This window comes from Megascapheus bottae, chromosome 12 (genome assembly GCF_031878675.1).
Source record: "Megascapheus bottae isolate mThoBot1 chromosome 12, mThoBot2.hap1, whole genome shotgun sequence".
Classification (NCBI taxonomy): domain Eukaryota; kingdom Metazoa; phylum Chordata; class Mammalia; order Rodentia; family Geomyidae; genus Megascapheus; species Megascapheus bottae.
Genome location: NC_143520.1, coordinates 34040663 through 34068501, shown reverse-complemented (window position 1 = coordinate 34068501; position 27839 = coordinate 34040663). Strand labels below are relative to the sequence as shown.

The window sequence follows — 27839 nt, the reverse complement described above, 5'->3', positions numbered from 1 at the left end:
GGAGGAGGAGGAGGAGGAGGAAGAGGAATAAAGTATGTGTGTATATGTATCTATATATGTGGATAGATAAACGATTTTAAAGATGATACAAATTTGGATAGATGACAGATAGATATGTAACTTCTAATTTATGTAAAATTATTAGTACAAAAATGACTCCACATTAGAAAAACATTGTGTTTTCTATTTTTGTCTGTGGAAAAAAAATACCATTTGTATAATCACAGTTGATTGTCCACACTGGGCAAATTACAATATGGAGAGGTGTATCTCTCATCTTTCCTTTGAAACTGACTATGGTTCTCTAAGTGTGTTTTATCAAAGCATTTTCTGGGGCAACAGATCTGAAAACATAAACTTTATGTAGCATTGCTCCTCCTTAGATACTTCCCTTTAATATGCCCTTTCTTTTTGAAGATAAAATAAAAGTACATAAAAGAGTTCTGGGAATAGGCAGCAATATGTCATAAACACCCTCCATTCCCCCCTCTCCCCCAGGGCTCCCTCTCCCAAAATTTGGAAATGATTTGATTGAAGTGATGACTGCCTTGATCTTGTTTGAATACTTCTGCTTCCACATTGTCCTCTTCTCTGTCTGGGAGGCAACAGCCCTGTGTCAGAGTCACCCCTGGGAGGGAAAGAGGTATTTCTAGCAACCATATTTTCCAAACACAAAATTGAGACACATGGCCTGACGGTGACATAATATTTGAAGTAGGGATTGTGCTCAATGATCCAGAACATATGGTTGAAAGAGTTTTCTTAGAAAAAGCAACCATTTAAAACTTTCTAGATTCTTATTCACTAAAGGCATATTCCCTCATATCTTTCTTCTTGTAGAAAAAAAAATGTCATCCACAGAGCACAAAAGTGACCAGCTTTCTCTCAAATGTGATTTTTGCTAGCTTGAGAATCACTTCATTGACAAGAAAGCTGAATGCACAGCCATTGAGGATGAGACGCAAAGCCAACTGCCAAACACATGAATATATTGCTCTTCTTAAAAATGCTAGTTGGTTTTTCATACTGGGGTATTGACTAACTGTCTGTGTTTGATGTATGGTTTACCAGCCTGATGTCGACTTATGGTTAGAGCTTAACTTGTTAGTTCTGCTTTTGCAGCCAATTCAGAATAACTACAGATGCCTCGAGATATTAAAATTGACTGCTCAAATGGACTCAGTGTGGGAGTTTCATTGGTTTTAAATTGATAACAGCTGAAAGAGTGAATGATTAAAGTGTACATGGGCATAGGACACAGCTCTTCTAAACAGACTCCACGAGTGTGGGAATTTTTTCCCCTTCTTTTTCTCTTATAGCTGTTTCTAAGCTATCTCAGTTTTTTTTTTTAAAGAAAGTTAAATTGCATAAAAATATTCAGGAGTTTAGGGAAGAATAATTCCTGAGAACCTGAGATAAATTCTGATGAAGTGAGTTTCTAATCTGTAGGGAACATTTAAAGTTAAGTAGCATTCCATAAGGTGGTAATTGTGTATATTTCCCAGGCATTTGAGTTAAATAAGCTGTTTAGGAAGCATAAACTGTCATAATAGAAGGGTTGGCATGTCATGTACATCTCTTTCCTCAACTCATAAAACCCGGAAGTTCTGAAGTGCCTTATCATAGATAAGTGAAACAAAGCCCCTTCTTTCTTTTCTTATTCCCCTGGGATCAGCTATTATAGTTTTCATTATTTAAAAAGATGTTCTGAATGCTTTCTTTGCATGCAGGATAAAGAGCACAAAAGAGGAATAAGAAAACTTTTCTCTTCTTCCCCATATCAGTTAAACTTCATACAAAACAAGTTTTATGTAAATGTGCTTTTATCATTTAAAGTGCTAGATTAGGGGTCAGGCCTAGTAAATAAAGAATTCAGAAAAAATTCCGTTTATTTTTTTAAAGTAAGTGTTTATAATACAAGCCTTCATAAATTTGTATTTTTTCAAGCACTTAGTACCTTTGCTATATTTGTTATGATGTAACCATGCTATATTTTCAAAGGTCTGTAGTATTTTTTTATCTTTGACATTCCATTAATAAGATTAGAATCATATTGTAAAGCTGTTAGCTTTACTCTACAGTATAATTAGCTTGTATTTTAATGACAAAATATATACCCATTTAGCATACTTTTTTCTTTAGTAAAATGTGAATTGTTCTCTTCACTAGCATATACCAAAATATGCTACAATTATTGACTCGGTGTTAATTACAATTACTGGATAAAGCAGTTAGATATTTTTAACAATAGCATCAGCGAAATGGTGTGTATGTTCAAATATTAAAAGAACAATTTAAAAATTAATTCTTTATTTATTTATTTTTTTTTTGCCAGTCCTGGGCTTGAGCTCAGGGCCTGAGCACTGTCCTTGGACTTTTCTCAAGGCTAGAGCTCTACCACTTGAACCTCAGCACCATTTCTGGCTTTTTTCTAGGTATGTGGTACCAAGGAATCGAACCCGGGTCTTCATGCATGCTGGACAAGCACTCTACCACTAGGCCAAACTCCCAGCCCGGAATTCTTTAATTTTGAAACAGTAAATTGTTAAAACTCTGGTCTATATTTATGAGAAAATTCATTCTGTATTTTCTGTTTGAATTTTTTAACCAAATTACAACCTGTAGGTCTGGATTCTTAAAATTGTATGAAATACAACCCAACCCACAAATCATGGTTTCGTTGTATTAATTTGTGCAGAGAGTCATCCCAGAAACACCACTGGGTGTTGCCATTATATGTAAATTCTGTAGAGATGTCAAGAAAATGCAAAAAATACCACTCTCAACAATTGTCAAGTTATAGTTCTTTAAAGACTATCTTCTCTACCATTTTAGAGAGCAGAGAAAATTTAGAGACATCATCCAAGTTAAACATGGGAAGGAGGTCCATTAGCCATTAACTTGAAAATATCACACATAACTTGTCCTTTTGAACTTGGAACTCAAATTCATACAAGCAAAAGAAAAGATGGAGTTGGATGAGACCTGCCTCAGTTCTCTTTACAATGAATGAACCTGTCACACAGAAAACTCATGACCAAGAAATAAGAAAGCAGAGACTCTGAATATAATAACTTGAAGATATCTTAAGATCCCAAACAATCTAAATGCCAGAAATACCATAGCTCTCCCATGTTCACATTTTCTTCTCATATTTTCATTCTATGAACAGCAAAATACTAATGTTTACAACTTTCCTGAATCCACATTTCAAATGCTCTGAGGCTTTGGGTGAGTTACAAATTTTTTTATCTTAAAAAAGTTAATTAGCATGAAAGACTATTGAATATTATATAAAGAATTTGACACAGGACCTTATTTCATGTTTTTAGAAACAATTAACATGTCAAAGCAGAGGTGAAAGCTTGTTTTGATTATGAATCTATTCACATAATTACCAGTTAAGGAAATCAGAAACATTTTAGAAAGACAAACAAGGTTAGACCCTCATTTCCTTGAAAACAGAATTCCCAATGATGTCAAATGCCTGAGATTCTCTAACACAAATTTCACATATTTATATACAGATTTGAACATATGCCCCTTTCTAATCAGTGTATATTAGGGAAAAATCCTGTATTATTATAAAATGGATAGTCTTGAAGAAAACTAATATTGGCTGGAAATGCACTGATCAGCAGATGAGTAGATATGTCTAAAGTTAGGTTCAAGTCACTGTGGTGTGAAAACAGTACAGCAAATGTTAATCCACAGGGTGAGAGCTGAATAATTTGTGTACAGACCTGGAACAGCACAGATATATCTATGTCATCGTCCCCAGTAAGGAGAGATGGGGCAAAGCATAGACACCTAGGGGAAACAAATAATTCACTCACACAAGACAATTCACTGGAGGATATATGGGTACATGAGCTATGCTATCTGAAGATGTTAATGAATATTTTGTAGTAAATTAGTAAAAAAAAAAAAGCACTGCCCTGTATATGAACCAAAGATATCTCTATGTCCACACTCACAAATTACAGTTTGAGCCTCATCAAAATCTAAGGGGAAGCCTATGTCTATGGACTCTTCGGTCATATCTGTGAAGGTCAGACAGCTTTTGCAAGAGGAAAGTCTGAGCCAAATGTTAGCATTGGAACCAGATTTGAGTCCCATACTCAGAATATCATTTTTAAAAAATTACAACTCGTTCTTGAAAAAAAGGAAGTGATATTTGAGCACAAAACCTATCCTTAGCTCTACATGATGTCTAACTATATTAAACACTTTAAAAATTAAATACATGATTTTTCTTCTGTGCTTAAGAATATGTGAGGTGGGGGGAAGGTGATGATTGAAGATAGGAGATGCCAACAATTCCTTCAGTAGTATTTTTGGAGACGTGTTCTTTTCTATTTAGAAAAATAGCGGATTGCAAAACCAAGATGATCCTATTTTAAAGTAAAAATTTTAGCATGATTTTGGCTATGAAACATATTTTGCAAGGTGATGAAATTACCTGTCTGTATACTTTACAGATAATACCTCAAGGGATAACTGACATAAATATTAATTAGTGTAATGAATACTAATTTCTTATTCTTATATTCTAATCCTAATCCTACTCTTACCATTGGGTTGTTTATTCTCTTGATTTTAGAGTACGCATTCTGAAAAATGCCAAACAGAAAATCTATGACTTGTTTATTATGATGTTAGATATTAGTACAACATATTGACCATGTATGTGTCCAGAACAAGGTTTAATATTCAGTGATGAGGGTGAAGAAATATGCTTACATTTTTTATTTTTCTTTTATTTATTTTTCTTTTTTGTTTGCCTTTTGTCCTTCTCTCCTTCCTTCCTTCCTTCCTTCCTTCCTTCCTTCCTTCCTTTGTTTTGTTCTGGTCCTGGGGGATTAACTGTGGGCTGGTGGTATATCCCTGAGGTTTTTTGCTCAAAATGAGCACTGTACCACTTGAGCCCAGCTTCACTTCAAGTTTTTTAATAGATAATTAGAATTAAGATGCTCATGGACTTTCCTATCAACACTGGCTTTGAACCATAAATCTCACATCTCGGTCTTTTGAGTAGCTACGATCACAGGCATAAGCCAGTGATTCCTGGCCTGTTTCTTTATGCTTTAATTTTGATTGCTATTCAGATTGCCTGCTATCATATACTCTTTAAAACCTCTGTGTTTTTGGTATATTACAAATGAAAAATGTAGATTATATAAAGATTAATGTTTTCCTTTATTCTATACTCTTTAGACTGAGTTTTGAGTTAAAGGATTCGGACTGTGAAGATAGAAATGGGCAAGGCAACAATCACAGGAAAACCAAAGGTAGTTGGATAAAATGCTCAAGGCATGATGATCAAAACGCCCTGTAGAAAGAGTTTTATAAAGTTGTAAGCTAATGAATTTGTAGGGAAAAAAAGCATTTTATAGATAACTTGTTATTAATTGAATACACATTACTATTTTATTTGTCAAATACCTATTTAAGAACTACCATGTGCCAAACAAATAGCTGAATACTGAGATCACAAGTATATGTGATTCCATTATTCAAAATAAAAGGCTTTAATGCTGCCTATTATGAACTATTTTACATCAAGAATGTCATATGCATACCCAGAAAACTTGGCACTATTAGAAGACTGATGAGAAGATATTTTAAAAGTTTATATTATAAAATTGTTACTTCAAGTGTCTGTTATCTAATTTTACTTAATGCTTATGTAACCTAAATTGCAAAAGTTCTAGCAGTGTGGGTATGGATGAAATAACTCTACCACTTAGACACAGTCTCACAAGACACACTTCCCATCTGTATAATCACAACTTACTAGTTCCATCTCTAGTGTCTCCCTTGCTCTTTCTGAAAGTGGCTGGTTTTCCATCATGAGAAATATCTTCTGCCTTACTATCTTCTATATTTCACCTTCTTTTATACACCATTGCACACTCTTTACCCAAAGAAGTCACCTCATTACAGCTCTGTAGCCAACACCCCCTGGGAGACTGTTGCTTCCCTTGCACCAGAATTCCTATCCTGGGGAATTTTCTACTTGAAATTTTTGTCCAGTCTATCTGGTTTCTCCAGTGTTCCTAGAACAGTTCTTTCTCTAGAGAGAACCGGAAACCTTCTGCTTGGCCTACCCTGTCTACATGGACCTCTGGGTGTGACTCTTGCATAGACAGACATGCTTTATTCTCTTATACCCAAGGCTATTTCCTCACCCGAAGGCAGTTCCTATCCTTGCGATGAAGCTGGAGTACAGATATCATTCTCCATCCCTCACTGTTTTCACTGACACATAAGTTCAACATGCTTTTCAGCGGACTGTCATTCTCCTACTGTCAACTCTTACACAAAGTCATGGGGGATGGTGACTATTGTGATGCCAACTTAGTAGGCAGACCCAACTCCGGTGTTCCTTTCTTACTTCTTTTCCTTTATACATAATGTATATCAAATACAATTGCTCAATTTGCTCATTTTTTAAGACATACTTCCTTTCCGTGGGTGGTCTTATTTGCTGCAAAAGAAATACACTTGAAAAGAATTCAAGGAACTCAGAAAAGATGCAACATACAAAGCATCAACTCACAATGTGATATATCTTCATTCTGTGGACAACTTCAGGGAGGGTGTGTGTAAGAACTATTTTCACATGGTCATTTCTTGTAGTAGGAGCTGAAAAATGAGAAACATTTGAGTGGAAGCCCCAAAAGGACAAAATATATTCAGAAAATCATATAACATAGCCTACAAATGTGGGTTTGCAAGCCCTTCTTTTCAGTTACACTCCTGGAAATGTTTCTTGATTTCTTTGCACAGAATAGCTAACACCACATTGCTCAGAACAGACCACAGGGAATGAGCATTCCTGAGCAGAACTTGCTGGATACCTTCACAGAGCTGACCTGCTCCACAGAACCACATGATTCACTGGCTCTCAATATGGTTTATTATAAAATCCTTTACCTGCCTCAAAACACTTTTCATCAAAGCCTTTTTTTCTGTTTTAAGCTGAATCTGAGGAGTAAAGAATGCCTTTAACAGAATCCTGAAATAACATTTAACCCACGGCAGAGAAAGTGCTTTTAACCTAAAGTGCTTTCCTCTTAGGTACTTCAGTGTGTACCTAGCACTCAACATTAGTGGCTTGGAGAACACCCTTAAGACTTAAATGAAAGAGACTTTATTATAGATATCCCAACCTATTATATTAATATATTACAAGTAATATTTGAAATCATTAAGCAGTTTTACTCCAACTAAATTTGAATCTTTTCTTATTGAACTATGCATTCAAGCAAATAAATTGAAATCTTACCACCTGGGATTCTAACAAATCTATGCTGATATTAGAGAGAGGAAAAAAAGACAGTCTTCTTTCCTAGATTTTGCTTAAATCTGGAATGAGTTAAGATTTCAGCACTTTCCCCACCCACAAAGACTCTGAACTCTCAGCAATCACTGAATGACATTTTCATCTCTAGTCCCTGATGATAAATTAAATCATTTAGAATTGGTTCACTCAATTACCAGAATAAATTTTATATATCAGATTTTCTTCTCATATCTGTCACTCAAACAAAAATAAAATAATTGATCTCAAAGTAGTGTTAACCCTTCAATAAAAAACAACCCTCCTTAGTTTTGTAAATGGTAAGAATGAAAGACACTAGCAAATCTGACAAATTTGGAATGTTCAAAGCAAACCTCCTTCCTTTGTTGTTCCCCTGCAAAATTCTGAGGAGGAAAACAGAGAAATGCAAAGTAGGAAGAAGTGTCAACTCAGATGGTAAATAGGCAATATTCACTAAACAAAATTGATCATGCTGATCATATAAAATGCATCTAAACTAAAACTGGACAGCAGTGACTCATACCTGTTTCCTTAGCTACTTATCAAGACTTTGAAGATTGTGGCAGAAAAGTCCCTATGTTTTATCTCCAATAAACTACTCAAAACAGCTGGAAGTGGAGCTGTGGCCCGAGTAGAAAAGCACTAACCTTGCACAAAAAGAGACAGCCCACAGGCCCTGACTTCAAGCCTCAGGACCAGCAGAAAAAAATAAATGAAATAAAACTACTCTTAAATACTCCAAAAGCAAACTGAACAACATAAATTTCCTCCAGTCGCATGATCATGCTAAAATCTTTAGCTAGAAATACTTTTTAATTTTTTCTTCTTTTCTTTTACTCGCTTTGAATGTTTCATTCACATACTCATGTATTTTAAGTGACCATATACTAAATGTTTGCCTGTAAATGTAAGGGGAAGAAGTTTCATTTATCTGGTCCTACTATGGAAAAGATTAATTAATCATGAACATTCTTTTCTTGCTTTTTTTACTGAGCAAACTTCTACTCAATTTTCCCTTTCGGATTAGAATTGCCAATGCTATGAAGCTACTATGGTCTTTTCAGTTACTCCTGCCTTCTCTTTATCTTAAAGCTATATTTTCATATTTTAATAGCCTTTTTCTGGATAGTGAGGGTGCGCTATATATCAGAGACCATCCTGTATTTTTTTTCTTGTACTTCCTGGAAGGTTAATCCCTAGAAATAGATACAGATAATATAACCACATATAAAATCTTTCAGTGATTGTAAGAGAGTAATTTATTTACAGTTTCTTATCCCTTCATGCTGAAACTCAATACTGTGGTAAATTCATTTGGGGTAAATTCATTCCTGTTTGCACCCCAACCCTCATCATTTTACATTTTTCCTTTTTTTGTTCTCATTTTTCTACTATTGGATCATTTTCTAACAACATTCTGGGGCTGAAGTGTATCAGTCGTGTGGCTTCAAATTCCATCCAAAACTTAAAACATCAGCCTCACATGCCAGACTTGCAAGTTTAAAAGTTTATTTGATATCACCTTAAGTGCTCAGTAGACATCTCAAATTTATCCAGAACAACCCTTGGTTCTCCTGCTCCCACGTGTTCTCTATTTCAGGAAATACCACAGCCATGTGCCAGCTGGAGTCACCCTGCACTCTATCTCTGTCTCTTCCACTTCCATCAGCAAATCCTGCCTAAAAATATAGTTTAAATTAAACCACTTTTAGTCACTTCCGTTATTACCATGCTTATTCAAGAACCCTCAATTCTCTGTGAAGTATTTCACCAGCCCCCTAACTGCCCTTGCTTCTCTGCTAGACCTCCTTAATTAAGTCTCCACACAGCAATTGGGGTGAAGGCGAGAAACCTGGGAGGGGTAAAGAGAAGGGGTCATTTAAAGATATAAATTATATCAATACTTTCCTGCTCAATAATATTAAACTACTTAGAATAAAATCAATGAAAAACTATGTTCAAGCCAGGCGCTTGTGGCTCATGCCTGTAATCCTAGCTACTCTGGAGGCTGAGACCTGAGGATAGTGATTCAAAGCCAGCCTGGCCACTACAGTCCGTGAGACTCATATCTCCATTTAACCACTGTTCAAACTGTGATGCTGTGACTCAAGTAGTAGAGCATTATCCTTGAGCTTAGGGACAGCAACCATGCCCAGAGTTCAAGCCCCAATAAAATTAAATAACAAACATTTTGTTCAGCATTCTCTTGCAATCTGTAAGGTCCTCCCTGTTTTGATCCCTAGGTTACTTTTCAAATTGGGTAAGAAGGAGGTAAACGTGCAAGATGAGTTTTCACACTCATTTTTCCATTTAGGATGATAAACTCTTCATTTAAGACAAAACTTTCCTTCTGGCTTGCCCAAATGCTGGTTTCACCAATCAGAACAAAATTTATCTGAAGTCGAATAGCATGAGGGTTTGGGAACTGAACAGAAAGAGCCAAAGGGTATATTACAGAAGGACATCAAGTGTGGAAATGAGAAAGGCAGAAATAAAAAGCCTGGCAAAGGAAAAGACAGAGAAACAGAGAACAACTTCGCTATTGTGTCTAGGTCCCTGTCCTTGTAATACATTTTGGACTGCTCTTGTTAGAATGCTAGTACCCCTGCAGCCAATTATTCCTCTTTGATGGGAACTGCAGACACTCAGCCTTCTCTTGTGTGGAGATCTTCTTCACAGAATCCAGACAAATCTCCTCCTCACTCGTCTTTCCATATATGAGAAGTCATTACGTGCCATACATTTTAGGATTGTTTGTTTTGGTGGAAAAAAATGTGAATAAACACATGGTGGAAAACCTTACACAGAACTGCACATATTTGCTAAATCCTATTTATTTACATTCCAAACTACTTAAAAGTTGAAATAATTAAACTTTTTCCTGCAATTCCCTCTCCTAAGGGAAAAAAAAGTAGTCACAAGTAAACAAGACAAGTAAGGGAGGTTTCCTTGCGTTGGAGATTAGATGATCAACACAGAATCAGCCCGAATATTTTTTTAATATCTAAATGCCAAAAATTAGTAGATGGTATTTTCATTTAAAACTCCAATGTGTCATAAGATAATGTAGGGTCTCCTGCTGGATACTGGTGGCCCACACCTGTAATCTTTAGCTACTCAGAAGATTGAGATCTGAGGATCCTAGTTCAAAACCAGCCCAGGCACCATAGCCTGTGAGACTCTTTTCTCCATTTATCCACGAGAAAACCGGAAGTGATACTATGGCTCAAGTCCGTAGAGTGCTAGCATTGAACTGAAAAGCTAAGGGACAGCTCTCAGCGCCAGAATACAAGCCCCATGAATAAATAAATAAAATAAATTAATTAAAATAAATAGATTGATTAATATATAGATAGATAATATAGTGCCTCCTGAAACACTTATAATATATTAAGTACTATAATATTTTAGCATTAGGCATGTTTTTATATTTTAACTCAGAAATAAGCTATCCAGTAAGCTATAGCACTAAATTCAACCATCCTTTTTTCCACTAAAAACTCAGTAAAGTCCGGCATGGTGGCTCACACTTGTAATTCTACTTACTCAGGAGGCTGTGATCTGAGGATCACATTTCAAAGCCAGCCATGGCACAAAAGAACTTGAGACTCTCATCTCCAATTAGGAAACAGGAAGTGAGGCTTGGCTCAGGGTAGGGTGGTAGCTTTGAGCTGAAGATCTCAGGGACAGTGCCCAGGCCCAGAGTTCAAGCCCCATGACCTCCCCACTACCCTCCCGCCACACACACACACACACACAAAAAAAAAAAAAACAGAAGGAAAAGAAAAATTCAGTAAAGTAGCCGTGTGCAGTTAGTCGCTCATGCCTGTAATCTTAATTACTCAGGAGGCTCAGATCTGAGGATTTGGTTCAAAGCCATCCCTGGCGCTAAAAATTCAATGAGACTCTTACCTCTAACTAATCACTAGAAAGCAGGAAGAGGCACAGGCTCAAGTGGTAGGACGGTAGCCTTGAGCTGAAAAGCTCAGTGACAGAGACTGACTAAAAAAAAAAAAAAAAAAAAAAGGTTTGAAACATGTCTACCTTGAGTTCATATTGTGACTATTTTAAGCAAAAGCAAGGATAAAGATGAGGATAAAGGAACTGGAGAAAAAAAATAAAGGATAAGAAAAACACTACCGTTCTGATAAGCAATCTGAAATTTTGGTCTAGAAATCTAGACCATTTATAGTTCATGATTATAGGATGATTCTGTCATATAACAAATAAAATTTGTCATCTTTCTGGATCCACTGCTTGTCTCCTATAGCAAATCACTAGGAAATGATCCACCCATGTGTGTATCACTTTGATGAAAGAAACTTCCAAGAGAATTAGTGAGAGCTGAATTTTGTCTCCCCTGACCCTTTTTGTGTACCTTGGTTTTCATCCATGGGACTTCAATGAAGTTCAAATCTTGAGCAATTGGTGAGTAGTGGTGATGTCTTGGAGTTGGTAAAAATTAACATCCTGGCCCAGTTGTGTGAGTTAGAGAACTTATGCTGTTTCTCCTCTTTCCTGTTTCATAGATCTCCTGAGCATCTTGATTGCTAATCACCTACAAAACACAAAACACACTGTTTCTAGTTAATATATTGAGTTCCTTCCCACCTCTAACCCACACATATTATTCAGATAAAATATCTCTTTGCATAATGTAGCCACGATGTTATGTTTTTCTGTTGCTTGCAGCCAGAAACCTTAACCAATAGACCTCATTACTAAGGCAATTATCTGCTTTGTTTCTATAGCTGAGCAATCCAGTAGGCTGTTATTGTTTCTGCCTTTGCCTATATTTTTCATGTATAAGTCATCCTGGGTGCTTTGTTCTTCCTTTTGTAAGTTGCCTGCAGTAGCTGCACTGGCCCTTTATCCTAAAACCAGAATAACATCATTTTGAAAAGCAGAGACTGTCCCCTGTGTAAATGATGATAACACCGTCACATTATTTGAACATTTAACTGCCTCTATTGAGTAGTTCTCCTCATAGTTTTGATTCATTTGGAATCTAGCTGACAGAGATCCCATTACTGCCTGTTCCTTTCATAATTTGTCAAAAATATATAGCAGTGATGAGGGAAAATGAAGCTAATTTATAATCTGAGAGACTTAACCTGGTTATGCTGATGAACTAACTAAACTGGTCAGAAATGTGTGAGCTTAAAGATGAAACACCACCTCCTCAAGCTAAACTTGAATTCATTATGTAAACAACATGATTTATAAGTGCAGTCATGTGCAAGGTCTATTTATTTTTCTCACCAAAAGATGCTTTCATAGAAAAATTGCAGAAAATGGATTTTCTCCAACCAATGTGTTGCCTGCCACTTTGTAGGACAAGGGTGATGATCACTCTTGCCAAGGCCATAGGCGTTTGTGGAGGATTCCAAAAATATTGGCACCTCCAGCAAGACGTATTTTCTAAATTAAAAAAAAAAGTTGTTAAGAGAAGAAGGAATGATTACCAGTGAGTCCACAGATGGGAATGTAGGTGGAGAGTTAGGAGCACAGAGTTCTGGAAATGCTCTCATTTTGGAATACCATAAGGAAGAAGAAAGTGGAAATTTTTGTTCCAGGTGACAGACATAAAGGTTGAGGGGCAAAGCTAGCAAACTAATGTTGTCCAATCAAACAGAACATTATGTCTCTCCTTCCCTGATGTCTACAATATTTAAAGTTAGATATGCAAGAATGCCTCAGTAGAGCATTATTCCTCCTTGGGTGTCAAACTTTAGACAATGTCAAATTTACATATGGGTTGCATTCCTGCAATTGAAATTAAATTTAGCAATGTCATTTTAACGAAATCTCTGTGATTTACTGGCTTTGGATAATAATGTGTGTGTGTGTGTGTGTGTGTGTGTGTGTGTGTGTGTGTGTGTGTGCTCGCACGTGCGAGCCTGGGCCCTGTTCATGATCTTTTTCCTTAAGGCTAGCACTCTACCACATGAACCACAGCTCCACTTCTGGCATTTTGGCAGTTAACAGGATTTAAGAGTCTCAGCGTATTCCTGCCTCAGATGGTATCAGGCCACAATCTTCTAAATCTTCTAAATCTCCTGAGTAGCTAGACTACAATCATGAACTGGTGCTGACAACTGGATAACACTTCTTACTTTGTAAATGCATTTCATGTTCATTGGTGATAAGGTTTAGGCATTTAAAACATTTGATTTCCTTTGATAATGTCTTATGTCACTGTTTGAATTAACTCTTTGTTATTTGTTCAAGTGCTTAGCACTAAGACCCATAATCATGTTACATGTACATTGGTTTGGTTTTTTTTTATCTTTCTGTCTCTTGTGTTAGTAGCATACATGTCCATATTGGAGTGTGTTAATAAATAGTATATTAGCCTTACCTGCTTTCTTCCATAGAAAACTGATACAAATTACAACTTTTCTTTTTTTATTGTAATGGATAGTGGGTTTACAGCTATATTTGCCATATAGTAGGTGCATTACTTCTCACACATTGATACCCCTTCTCATGTTTTTGTCCCCGTTTCCCTCTCCTCACCTCCTCCCAATCACCTTGTTTTCCCTCTTCCCTATTTCAAATAAACAAATAAATGAATATACAATATGCCAGGTAACAAAGTCAGATACAGTAACAATATGAGATTAACCAAAGGGCAACCAAAGAGAAGAGCAACTTTTCTATTTTTTTTCATATATTGTTATTGTAATTAATAGAAGGGTTACATTATATAGGTACATTACTTCACAAATGACTTTCTCATGTCATGGTCCCCATTTACCTCCCCCCACCCTCTGCTCATCTTGATTTCCCCCCTTCCCTATCATATTTCAAATACTCAATTAAGCATATATAAAATATATCGGATAACAAGGTGAAATATTTTAACAATATGAGATAATCAAGGGACAGCAAAAGAGATGAGAGATAACACAGTACATTAAGGAAAACAATCACTCATCATATGGCTTTTGTTTCTATATCCTGGTTATAGAAACAAGAGCAACTTAGGAAATAAAAATGATGTATACAGTATATCAGGTAACAAGGTAAAATATTGTAACAATATGAGATAGCCAAGGGACAGCAAAAGAGATGAGAGATAACATAATACATTAAGGACAACAGGATAAGGAAGGGGGGAAAACAAGATGAAGGTTAGGGGTGGGGGAAGGAAATGGGGACCAAGACATGAGAAAGGGTATCAATGTTTGTGAAGTAATGCACTTTCTATCTGGGAATATAATGTAACCGTTCTATTAATTACAATAACAATATATGAAAAAATAATGAATTCTATACTACCTCAACTTAAGTCCTCCATTATTAAAATATATCACTCAGCACTCTATTATGCTATTATATATTGTTACTTCCACTGACAATAAATACTGTCATTCAACAAAAATTTCCTTAACCACCACCACATACCAAATATCCAGGTACTGTGGGTCTGATAATTAGAAATAACTGGTGTGGTCCTTACTAGTGTGTATTTAATATTCTAAGCTCCAAACATGTCTGACTGATATACTATAAGTGCTCTAAGATAACTGAGGCAGAGACAATACTTTAGAAAATAGTGTTGAGTGGCACCAATGGGGTAGAGCAGCCTAAAATTATACAGTGCCATTCAATCAAAGCTCTTAAAGGTAATGTTTGATGCAGAAGAAATAACAATGTAAAGATCCTGAGGCAGGAATGTGTTTGGCAAGGATGCGGATCAGTAGTGTGGACAGGCAGGTTTCAGGCATGCTTTGTGAAGAGAAAGTATATAAATTAAGTTGAGTTTTAGATCATAACAGGTGGAACATTGTAAGTCACTACAGTGACCTTGTCTTTCTGATCTAAAAGGAAAGGCCTTCAATTTATTACATGTTAGTTTCTTTAGTAGTAATAGTAAACAGTAAAGCTGTTTTGCTAAGTTGTAAAAAGGATGATGGTGAAGGCTAAAGATTTTTGTGAATGTTCTTAATGCTATGAAACTAGAGACCTGAAGATGGTTATAATAGTTTAAGGTTATACATATTTTACCACAATTAAAAAATATCTCTGTGGGCCAGAAGAGGTGCTAAGTACTCAGATTAGAATGCACAGTAAGGATTCAGGCATTCAGAATCTGTCAAGAAAACATCACTCACTTTTTATTCATTACTGTAATAAAATTCCTGAAAACCAACCACAGAAGGAAAGATTTGTTTTGAATCATAGTTTCAGAAGTTTTACTTCAAGGTCAGCTGGATCCATTGCTTTGGACCAAAATTAATTCAATAATTAGTGGTGGAAATGTGTGGCTGAGGAACTGTACAATTCATAAAGCAAAGTCACTTAGCTCTCTGAAACCAAAGAAAGAAAAGGCAGACTGGCATTGGCCACTGACATGACATGTCCTCGAAATCCACTTCCTCTAAGTAGATGGTTAACTCTAATGCTATCAAATTATAAATCCATTCATGTTAATCCACTGATTAGATCTAGTCCCTCATAATCCAAGCATCTCCCAGGAATACCACCACCTGGGGATGAAGACTTCAAAATATGAGCTTTTTTTATCATTTTTTTTGCCAATCCTGGGCTTGAGCCCAGGGCCTGAGCACTGTTCCTGGATTTTCTCAAGGCTAGAGCTCTACCACTTGAGCCTCAGCACCATTTTTGGCTTTTTTCTATGTATGTGGTACCGAGGAATCGAACCCGGGTCTTTGTGCATGCTAGGCAAGCACGCTACCACTAGGCCAAACTCCCAGCCCCCAAAATATGAGCTTTTAAGGGATATTTCTAACCCAAACTAAAATAATTTAATATATATTTATGCCATTTTATATTTAATAAATTATATTAATATAATGCATATGGCATATATTCATATATGTATGTTATGTTACATATTGGTATATTTGTATACATAAATATATGTTTATAAGTGTCATATGAATTGTACATTTATAATATATACCTATATATTTGTATATAAGTATATACCTATATATAAAATGTATAATGTATTAGTATATTTTATACACATATAAATATGTGTATATAATGTATACACATATATATATATTGCCAAGTAACATCAATCATGTTCCAAAGGATAAAGCATTAGGTTATGAATTTCACAATATGTGTTCTTGGAAACATTAGTGCAGAGAGCTCTGAGAAATAAAAGTGTATTTCTCAAATCATTTCAAGGACTAATGCACCTCCAGCAGCTCACAGAAATTCACTGATGAACTGGCATATGCAGGGATCTAAAATTAAAAGCTTCACCTTGCTTCAATACATGCTTTAGTTTCTGTTCAACTTTGTTTGATATGTTGTAAAACCATTTTAATCACAGACCCTCTTCTGTATCATCTCTGAACGTTCGAGGATCTAGTGTTCCAACAAAACAATGTCATTGAAAATGAAAAGCTGTGATTGGAAGGCAAGAGTTGGTAGGAAAAGTGTGTGACCTTAGCTGAGCCCTGAGGGAAAAATCATTCTTAGAGAAGTAAAAGGAAGCAACAATACTGAAATGTTTCTTTCCAAGTAACTCCTGTGATTTGCATCTCCAAGTATCCTTGAGCTACAAAATGAATGTCCTAAATGAATGTCCTACTGATAAAAGCATCATCCTGAAAAATCACTAAAATCTATCTTCTGAAAATATTCAGATGCGAAACATTAAGATCAATTAGTTTGAAAAAGTTACCTACAAGAAATTAAGGCCCAGAGAGATGGTAGCTTACTCAGTCATCCCAGTTTAATCAGTCAGAGGGAGTTACATTTCTTACTCTGATACCAGAATCCTGCTACATAGAGAAAGGACTTACAGTCTTTGTATGTTTAACATAGATGCTTAGAAATTGACGCAGAAAAATAAATCCCTACGCAAAATGAAGATTGCAGCCTGCACTAGATATGGAATCGGAATCAAAGAACAACACAAGCTTAGATTTTAATGAAGCTCATCTTTGTTTCTTTTGCAGATCAAATTTTTGGCTCTCATCTGCACAAAGTGTGTGAACGTGAACATTCCACAGTTCCACGGTTTGTAAAGCAATGCATTGAAGCTGTCGAAAAAAGAGGTGGGTAACTAAATATACAACAGTTCTCATTTCTTCATCCTCTGAACAACCAGCAATTGGGTTCATAGAGCCTCTTGATTTGTCTGGGAAGCCACACAATTAAAACTTGACTTTTGCTAACCAGTTAAGAGAATCAGATTTCTTATTAAGTTCAATTTGTTTTTTACAATAGGAACATTAGTAATTCTCACTAACGTTCTTTTTTTCTTAATATTTTGTCTGTCTGACATAATGTTGATTCAATTGCAAACTCCTTGTTTCCAAGCCAGCGATAAAACATTCATAAAATATCAGCACTCACAGTGTTAGAACCCCCTTAACATTCATGCTGGAAGATGTTATGCCAGAACAATTTTTGGTAAGCCCCCAACATTATCCAAGTAAAGCAAATTGCATTTCAACTTGTAGTGACACCCCATCTTCTACATTGCTATTCAGTGCAGAATACAGCTAGCCGGTTTTCTTGTAACAATTAACATTTGTAGCTCCAGTGTTCAAATGACCTTTGATTTCTCTTGTTCAACATTGTTTTTCATCTGAAATTATTTCTTCTTACTGAAGAGAACAAAACAAAACCCAATTGACTCATCATTTCTGTACTCATCTATCTCTGGGATATTTTTCCTTCAAACTATGACTTTATTCACTCAAGGTCATTTTTCCTGGAAGGATACACATTACTAGATGCAGAATCTTAAAGAATGTATTATATAAAAATGTGAAGCTTCATCACCATCTGTTACAAGTTTACAACATATTCCCAGGATCTAGGGGCGTATATATCATGTGAAAGATAGAGGTGTTTTCAGAAAAAGAGAATTGGTGAACCTATTCTCATTTCCGGCTTCTAGTCTCTTGAAACAATAGAACCAAAGGGGAAACAATCTTTACCAAGTAATCTGCTAGGAAAAAGCCATTTTAATTCTCTCAGTGTTACCTGCTTTATTATAAAAGCATAATAAAAATGGTGTGCAATTTCCAACTCCTGGAAATTCATACTTTAATTATACTGAAAGGACAGCCTTGGGATACGATTATTCCCCGATCAGTAGAGAATGAGAGAATTAGCAAGAGGAGAAAGAGTGGGTGGGGAAGGTGGATACAGAGAGTGGCTTTGGGAAAGCACATCCACACATCAGGGAATGGATGTGAGGGTACTGAGAAAGGATAGGAAACAGTAAATGCAGAATAAACATGAGGAGAGGTGTCTGGGAGAAAGGAAGTCAATTGGAATTTAGAGAGAAATATATCTTTATTGCCTATTACAATTTCATTTAATTTTTAAGTACATATTTTAGACATAAATAATATTTAATAAATACTTGAAACTAAAATGGATCGCTGAGAATATTACAATGTTATTATTTCCAATAGGTAAATTTTCATCATTTTCAAGATATTTTTACTTATGATGTGAGCACTATTACATTAGACCAAATATCCAAATGGGACACTGGGGGAAGCTGCAGGTAATAAGATGTATGCACATACAAAGAAGAGCTCTATGCCTCTTGATTTATGAATCTACTCTTGGCAAAAATGTAAAAAAAAGGCTGCTTGATGCAGTCTTTCATTGTGCAGACACCATAATATTGTAAACTAGAAAATACCTATAAAGAGAAATTGTATCTTTTGTTCACAGCATTTTGTTGGAGATTTTTAATAAAATGAGGTGATGTTTCTGCTGACAAGAGAAATCATATCTAGCATTAAATTTCATTGTGCCAGTGTTTACTTTTAAGATGAATTTGTAGATCCAGCACTAAACAGGCACTAATCACACATATGATTATTAAAATAATGCCTGAGCATTTTAATGAAACGCAAAGGCTTTACCCTTACATGAAACAGCAGACAATTCAAAGCGCTTTGTCAGCTTAAAGGAACTCTGTGGAAATATTCAGTAAAAACTCAGAAGCACGAGACAAATGGCTCACATCACTGTAAGATTTAAAGTGTGTACTTTTGATTATATTTTTCTATGATCATCCTGTTGGATTAATATTCTTACATTTATACACCAGTTCTATTTACTCAAAATGTTGTTTTTACTAAATTCTGGCATACAGCACCTCAGGACAGAAATAATTTATGTGAGTCTCAGTCCAATATTTATGTAAGCTTCTGATGACATTTTATGCAGGAGTTGGTATTAGGAAGTAGCATATAAAGGTGCCAACTCTCTCAGCGGGGCTGGGACTCAGCAAATCTACAGCCACTCATCTAATGGCCAGATCCTCTTCCAGCCAACATACTCAACTACAGAGTCATGGGAAATGCTTATGGATCTGGATGGAAAAAGCACATTTAATGAAAACTGTGTTTAACTCTCATAGTCATGGGTAAATTGCCACATGTTCAGGACAGCAGCACATTGGCATTTATCTTTAAAAATAATGATATAGTCCTTTCCTTTCTTTTGTCTTCAGATTATTTTCTGTTGTTTAAAAATTTCCTCTATAAATGCTGGGTATATTTTGAATGTTACTTGCATGCTAGATTTAAAATGAAGTATTATAAAGAAGACAAATAACTCTTCATTCACTCACTCATCTATTTGTTTTACTGCTTGCATATGATAGGAAATTTGCGGGAAAATTCTTCTTGGTACTTGGCATAATATAAATTCTGTATCATTACTAAGGTACTATTAGTTGATATTTAAATGTTACACCTTTTAGAAATTCCTAGAAGAAAAATCCATTAGTAAGACATAGGGTAAAACAATTTTGAAAACAAAAACTTATTTTGCATACATCTTTATCTCACTGGTTTTCTTTTTCCTCTGAATATCAAAACACCCTCCTCTTCAATGGTTAAAAGTCATCTCTGTGGTTTCTGACATTTGGGAGATGGTGTATAAGGGGTGTGGCTGTCTTTACAGCTCACCTTGGTGGCTCCTTCTACCTGCCTTGCTTTGCTTTACTGCATATTGATAAGATATTGTGACTGGCCAGTGGAAAAAAAAAGCCCAGTTTAAGTATTTCATTACAAAGAGATGCCAGTGTAAATATATTCAGCAAATGGTTCATTCATATCTTTGCTAAAATCACCAAAATCATGAAATCATTTGTCACTTTGTGGTGTGTGTTTGTGTGTGTGTGTGTGTGTGTGTGTGTGTGTGTGTACTAGGAACTGAAGTCAGGGCCTAACATTCTAACTGAGAATTCTATATATTAAATTTAAGATAAATTTAATTACATTTATTTATATATTTTAATTTAATATTTATATATTGTCTAAACTAGTATACTAAGAAGCTAAACCTTAAATCATAATTCATTTTATGCAATGTGTATGAAGAATTGACTCTCCTTCGCAAAGATCCAGTATTTAAAAGATGCTTACATGGTATAGGACACAATTTAAGCACTGAATAGTGGTTGAATGAAGAAATAGATGCTAACAATACTTTGCATTTAGGCCACAAGTACTTACTGAGTACATACTGTGTGCTGTCCTTCCAACTGAGAATATAGAAAAATAGCTATTAACCAGACACACATGAATATGAGTATGGGTTAGAGCAAACATAAGTGGTAAGTGATAAGAGAAAAAAAATATAGGCTACCAGATCGAATACCACTATAAAACTGCCAAGCTCATTTTTCAATCTTATATAATTTGGAGGTTAAAAAATGGTAGGAAAGATCATGATGCAACTAAGGTTAGTTTGAGAAGAGCCTGTCATACCAGCTCCTGTGAGAAATGGAAGTTGGGAAGATCACAGTTCCAGGGCCGATGGAAAGGAAAAATCCACAAGGCCCTATTTCTACAATGAGTAGCAAGATGTTAGGAACCCAGAAACATCTGGAAGCCTAAAGGAGGCAGATATAAGCTCAGGCTCATATCTGGATGGGAAGTGAGACCCTATCTCACAGATAACAAGACAGAAAATTAGCAAGGCTTAAAGTGATAGCATACCATCATAACAACATGAGCCATGAGTTGAAACTCTAGTACCGCCAAAGATGTCTAAGAGAGAAAGAGAGAATAAACTTTAAAAATAAATATAATACATGTCCATTTTAACCTCTCGACAAGGTCATTTTCTTGACATATTGCAACAGTACAATATGAAGAAAAACTTTGTCATTTTTGTGTGTGAGATACATAATAAATATACATCATAGATTAGAAGCCACCACTTTCTCCCCAACAATATCAACTATATACCTAACTGAAGACTTCTTGAATATAGCAACAGAGTTAACCAAATGAATGAGCATAATTCTACCTTAAACATGTTTTTCATACCTAAGGTGGGAATTGAATAAGATTCAGTTTTAGTAAATTAATATAATTTGGATCAGCCTTTGTCTTTTGGAATAGTCTAAAGGAATCCTTCTTTTAAGATTTCTAGTTCTGCTTACTGTGCTTCCAAACTATTTAGCAAATGTATGCGATTGATTTCTAGAGGTATGTGGCACAATTTGAACATACTTAGCTATAACTGAAGTAGATATTCAAAAAAAATAGTTAATATGACAAAATTACATACTGTATACCACAAATCATTAAAGCAAAATGGTGACTTCCAGGTTTAAGCTAGCTTGCAGTGTGTCTCAGTAGATGCTAATCAACAAGCTGTTTGTCCTCTCTGGCTTTTTCCCCCCCTGAAACACAGAAATGCTATGACAGGAATGATACACAAAGTTCTATATTTGACTTAATGCCTGAAAGCACCCTGGGATTCATAACCTTGTTCAAAGATTTAAGAAAGACCTTCAGTCTACTTCTGAGAAGGTCCTTAGCCTCCAAAACTTTATCTCACAATTTGACTTCAAAACAGCTGTTATATATTTTTTTTTGCTGTCGTTTGTTTGACAGGATCCAGTTATAGGTTCCGATGTCTGTTTAAAGAAACAAGGAGGCTGTTGGCTTTAAAATTCCCTCATTGCTTGTGTGATCAGCATTTTCCCAGGCTTTGCTACATACTTTGCCAAGCAAAGGGACTGACCTTTTGTAGCAAACACTTTTTCATTTCAAAATGCTCACTTTGATTTTTGTCCCATTTTCTACTCATTCCAAACTGTTTACAACCCACTAAAAATGACTGTGAATTATATGTTTGTGTAATGGATTCCTTTTGTGGTCTCTGTGGAATGTTTACTTTGAACAATTAGTTATCTCTGGGTAGATTATAGCAACTTGGAAAAAAAAAGAGAATGGCTAAAATTATTATACCTTAACTGTTTTTTTTGTAATTCCTCTATTATTACGTGAAATTTGAGAAAATGCCACATTACCAAGTCCATGCCATTACAAGTGAAATAAATCTGTATTTCATGAATACTTATTTGGACATAGTTGTTTATTCTATCACAAAATAGTTAAAACCTTCATCACCAATATATTTAATTCAGAAAACCTCACACCATGGAACTATACAAAAATGGATGAATAAGGGATTGCTCCATACATGGTGAGGCACACCCAGTGTGTATTTCTTGTACAAGTAAGAAGCGTGATTATAATAGAGCAATTTTGCTGAGACATATGAAGTTGTAGAATTTTTTTTGGTGCTCTATTTGTGAGCAACTGTGCCTCTTGAAATCCTACTGAGTGCTTTCTTGAGAACATAAAACTTTACATTGCCATTTCCTGCTGCCTTACGACTCAGGGCCCTAAAGTGCCTATCATACTGCCTTCACTACACAAGCTGTGATCCCAGTGCTGCTGGGTTTATACACGGCTCACTCTTTCCCACTTCGGGATAATCTATTATAGTTGAATGCAGGCATGCACTAAAGGCCGATACTTCCACGAAGAATGTGCAATTTGTACTGTTTAGTTTCTGATGAGATTCTTGAAAACTTTTATGATTCTGTCTTGTTCCAGAGAGACTTCTGCTTGCTAGTTTTATAAGCAGTGAGTGAAAAAAAAGGAACAAAAACAAAACAAACTGATAAAAATTACATGCTTTGAAAGAAAAATCAAGAATACAAGATAAGCACTTTTTCTTTTTCCCAAGGGAATATTTGTGGACTAGACCAAAATGTTTCTAAGGGCAGTGACCTATTTTTTTTTAATACTTTCTTTGCATGCCTAGAGCTAGGCATCTACATGCATTTACAATTGAGATGATCCTCAAAGAAGCTCCCTGAGAGTTTGCTGAAAATTAACTTAGTTTTTCTTTCTGAGTTAAAATCAAGACCACTTCAGTGCTGTTGGTGTTTTGTGTTTTGTTTTGTTTTGTTTTAATGCAGCCACAAAGACAGCCACCTTCCTGACAGCAGTAGCGTTGTGTAGGGTCCAAGTTGGAATTGGCTCTTTTGGGTAGTCATGCTGGGGCCTCTGTGTCTGTAAGAAAGCCACATTCAGGCCTAGAGGGGAAGACAAAATCAAAAAGAGTAAACAGGAAACAGCCAGCAAGAATATAAAAGAAAAAGCAGGAAAAGACAACCAAAAGAAATCAAAGATGACAAGGTAGAGAGAGGGGGAGAAACTGAGTTTTTCAATTAAGAAAACAAGTGGAGACAAAAAAAATTGTGTGTGAGGTCTGTAATGAAGAGAACACAGACTAGGAAACCAGCTGCCATCTTGGCCATAGTTACCTGAAACTCACTTCTTTATTAAATGTTTGGAAGCCACACCACTCAATCCACAGAAAACCTTGACTTCTTACAAATTGTACATATGGAAACATTTTGTATTACTTCACTGATTAATGATATTTAATGTAGTTTATCTGTATCTAGCAATATACCCAAGAGTTTTTTAAAATGAGTAAACCAAAGAGAGCTGAAGCACAACAAAAGTTAGTTAGCATATCAATAAATATGCAGGTCAGTCACCACAAAGGTTATCTAATAGATAACAATCTAGATCTGGTCAAATTAGGCAAGAATGCATAAAAATCCAGAATGCATACAAAAAATATCTTTTCTTTTCTTTTTATTTTGTCAGTTATGGGACTTGAAGTCTGGGCCTGAGCTCTTCAACTCAAAGCTACCACCCTACCCCTTCCAGTATTCTGATGGTTAGAGATGAGTATTAAGTACTTTGTGCTCTGGCTGGCTTTGAACCATGATCCTCAGATCACATTACAGGTCTAAGCAACCAGGTCCTGCAAAAATATATTTTTTCTCAGATAAAGTCTGAGCCCAACTTTCCAACCTCCCTTGGAGTCTTGATCTTAAACCAGTACAAAGATTCTAGGCAATTAACTTACTGTGAATGGAGGATCTTAAAATGATACAACAGATGAACCTATCGATCTACAATACTCTAAAGTATCCTATGATAGTTATTTTCAAGGCAGGAGTTCTCGGTTTGAAACTTTTTCCACTTAAAGGCCTCACACTATTCAGAAGTTAAGAATTCAACCATTAAAAATAATCTTGGCTAAAAGTTGGCAGGATGTGTTAGTCTGGAAACAAATGTTTATAAAACTTGAAGAAAAAAATTACATGTATTTAGAAAGCTTTCAGGTTTTCAAAAATAGGAGCAAAATGAATAATAAAAATTAAGAAAGCAGGGCCAGGCATAGTGGCTCATGCCTGTAGTCCTAGCTACTCAGGAGACTGAGATTTGAAGATCACAGTTCAGAGCCATCCCAGGCACTAAAGATCCTGAGACTCTTACACCAATTAACCACTAGATAACTGGAAGTGGTACTGTGGCTCAAGGGGAAGGGTGTTAACTTTGAGCTGAAGAGATCAGGGACTGTGCCTAGGCCCAGAGTTCAAGCCCCACAACCAAAAGAAGAAAAAATAAAAATTGAGTAGTAAAAAAAGTTCAAATATTTATTGCTCTGAGAGTCAAAAATGGACTTTCAGTTTTTCATAAATGTGCTTTATCTTTGCTACATAATGTGAGCTATTTATTTAAAACAGATTACCATAACTTCCACAATATTGTCACTCAGTTCTGCAACAGAATATTTTTTGTTTAGTGGTGGAACAAGACTCTAAGTGTTACTTTTGCCGTATTTTTTTTTGCTAGTTCCCAGGGCCTGAGCACTGTCCCTGTGCTTTCTCTATGGCTAGAGTTCTACCACTTGAGCCCCAGCACCACTTCTGGCTTTTTCTATATATGTGGTACCAAATCGAAGCCGGGTCTTTGTGCATGTTCGGCAAGCACTCTACCACTAGGCCAGACTTTCACCCTTTATGTGTTACTTTTGGATAAACATTTTGTTGAGATATAAAAATTTGTAATTAAGGAGTCTTCACTTAATTCAGGAAGCTCGAAATGAAAATAAGGGCAATTTCCAGGGAATTTTTACTTTCCAGTGAAAAATGTCAAGCATTAAACTTTAATCATATCACATATAGAGAATAGGATATAAATTGTATATAGAGAGAGTCTAAGAGACATACACATGTAGACTAAAATATGTATGTATGTTATATAGATAAAGATATTGGTATCAAAATAAATACAGATTCTAGATAAAATAGCTACATTGGCTTGTACTGAACATAGCATCTTACCCTGTCCAGAGTACTGGGTAGTAATTTATCTGTTTCCTGGAAGATTCAGATCTTAAAAGTTCCTCTAAATTCTTTGGAGGTTATCTTATACTGCAACAGGCTATTGAGTTAAGAATGTTTTTATCGTGGGTTAAAAAATACTTTCTAGTTTTAGCTAATTTTTTCTAATTTTATACTATTCAAACCACTTTCTATTTTCAGATCATAAAACAAATAATCAAATAGAAAAACCCGAAAAGGCAGGGCATTTTGAGAAGAAAAACCTTGTAAAACCAAAATAGATCTCAAGTGATAATACTGGAAGACCCTTTGAGTTCCTAGAAGGCTATTATTCTACTGTGGGAAAAAATTTACTCTTTTAAAGAAAAGAAAAAGTCTGAGTTTTAGAGTGATAAAATAACTTAATAGAAGAAAACTAAAATGACCTACAATACATAGCTCTGTACCACCCACTCCCAAGTATGAGCCAACTCTTCAGATGGTGACTGATAATGAATGATTCATTATAAATCGTGAATAAATAGATATGTTCTACATTGCCCCAATCGTCATTGGAAAGTGCCTGGCTAGTGACTCACTTACATGTGCTGGAAACTATAAAAAGACTCATGGCTAAGCATTATTAGATAAAAGGAGCAGCATGATACTCAGAGAAATTTGTTTTTCAATCATTTATACAAGTCTACTTGTGGTGAGAGAGAATACACTAAATTATTCAATAAGGTACCATCTTTCCATCAATACCCAGCTATGCTAAACAATTGAAGTTAGGTTTACTTAAAGATTTTATTTTTGTCAATTTTTGGATATTCCACTTAAAGTTAACCATCCAGTAGCTACTAGCGTTATCCATTCTCTAGTTATTTTTATGAGAGGAAATCATATGCCATTAGGCATTATTTCAACACCAATAGCCTGCTGTTTTTAATCAAGTAATTGAATGGTAACTATGACTTATAATTGATGTGCCTGAGAATGGTCAGGCACAGACAGGCTCAGTTCTCCTAACTACACCCACAGTTGAGCTTACAGCATTTACTTTTATTTGGAGTCAGGATACCCTGTCAGTGCTGTTCGATAACAGTTTACTCCCCTGTGAGTATCTCACTGTCTTGATTCAATGTGTTTTCTATGTGCTTCTTACGAAATATTTGTTTGATGACAATGTTTTTGACTTAAAAGAGTGTGTCAAAGAATTTGCAATAGGAAATACATGATCAATAGAAAAGTGTATCAATTCAAGATAATGAAGACAGGTTTTCAATACCCTAAGTTCTGACATGAATATTGATTTCATTTTCTCCAAATTTACTTGATGGAGGACAAAAGTTGAACTGCTGATGCTATTAAAAGTTCTATAAAGTCTTTAACTATACCCATGTCAGTAAACTTGCACTATCGTCTTTGTTGTTTTTTGTTAATTCAATGATACTCCTTTTGTTACATTTTATATTTTTGATGATCTGGGTTAGCCTGAATTTCTCAGTTTCCTACAGAGCAGTGATGACCCAACTGAATATTGTAATCATGTAAGTGAGCAGTAATTTTTTTCTTTATTTCTTTTTTTAATTTTTCTTTTTGTCTTTAGGATGGGTATTTGGTCATTTATTTGAAACTGCAGAGCCTAACAGTAGAATGAATCTCTTATTTGGCCTAGCTACTGAAAGCATTAAAAATGTTTATTTTTTCTAGTTTCACTTCTTGATACTGACATCTCATGCTACTTAGTCTGTGGAAGTGATCTCCATCATACCTAAAACTTCCATCATTCCTTTAGTCATCCTCAGACTACACTGTTTCCATATGTGAAAATCCCCTCACACAACTTTTTCCACTTGGACCTCCTGTCTACGAAGTACTCTTCTGGAATTTTCCTCTGGCACCTCAAACTACTTTTTGAAGCTGAGGTCATCATTTCCATCATGTTCTTCCTTATTTTTTAACATGTTTGTTGACACCACAGCCTATTTTCTCCTTTCGCTGGAAAGAAACATATTGGACTTAGATATTTTTCCTTCTTATTCAGAC

The 27839-nt window shown here is 35.5% G+C and overlaps 1 protein-coding gene across 3 annotated transcripts in view; it reads left to right on the top strand.

The window, feature by feature from the left end:
• Nucleotides 1-27839, top strand: part of Arhgap15 (Rho GTPase activating protein 15) — a 626004-nt gene that overhangs the window by 374126 nt on the left and 224039 nt on the right. For all 3 annotated transcript variants that reach the window (XM_090343126.1, XM_090343125.1, XM_090343127.1), the window contains one exon: nucleotides 17275-17373. In XM_090343126.1, the coding sequence (XP_090199252.1) occupies nucleotides 17275-17373 (99 nt within the window). The remainder of the gene's footprint in view (nucleotides 1-17274; nucleotides 17374-27839) is intronic.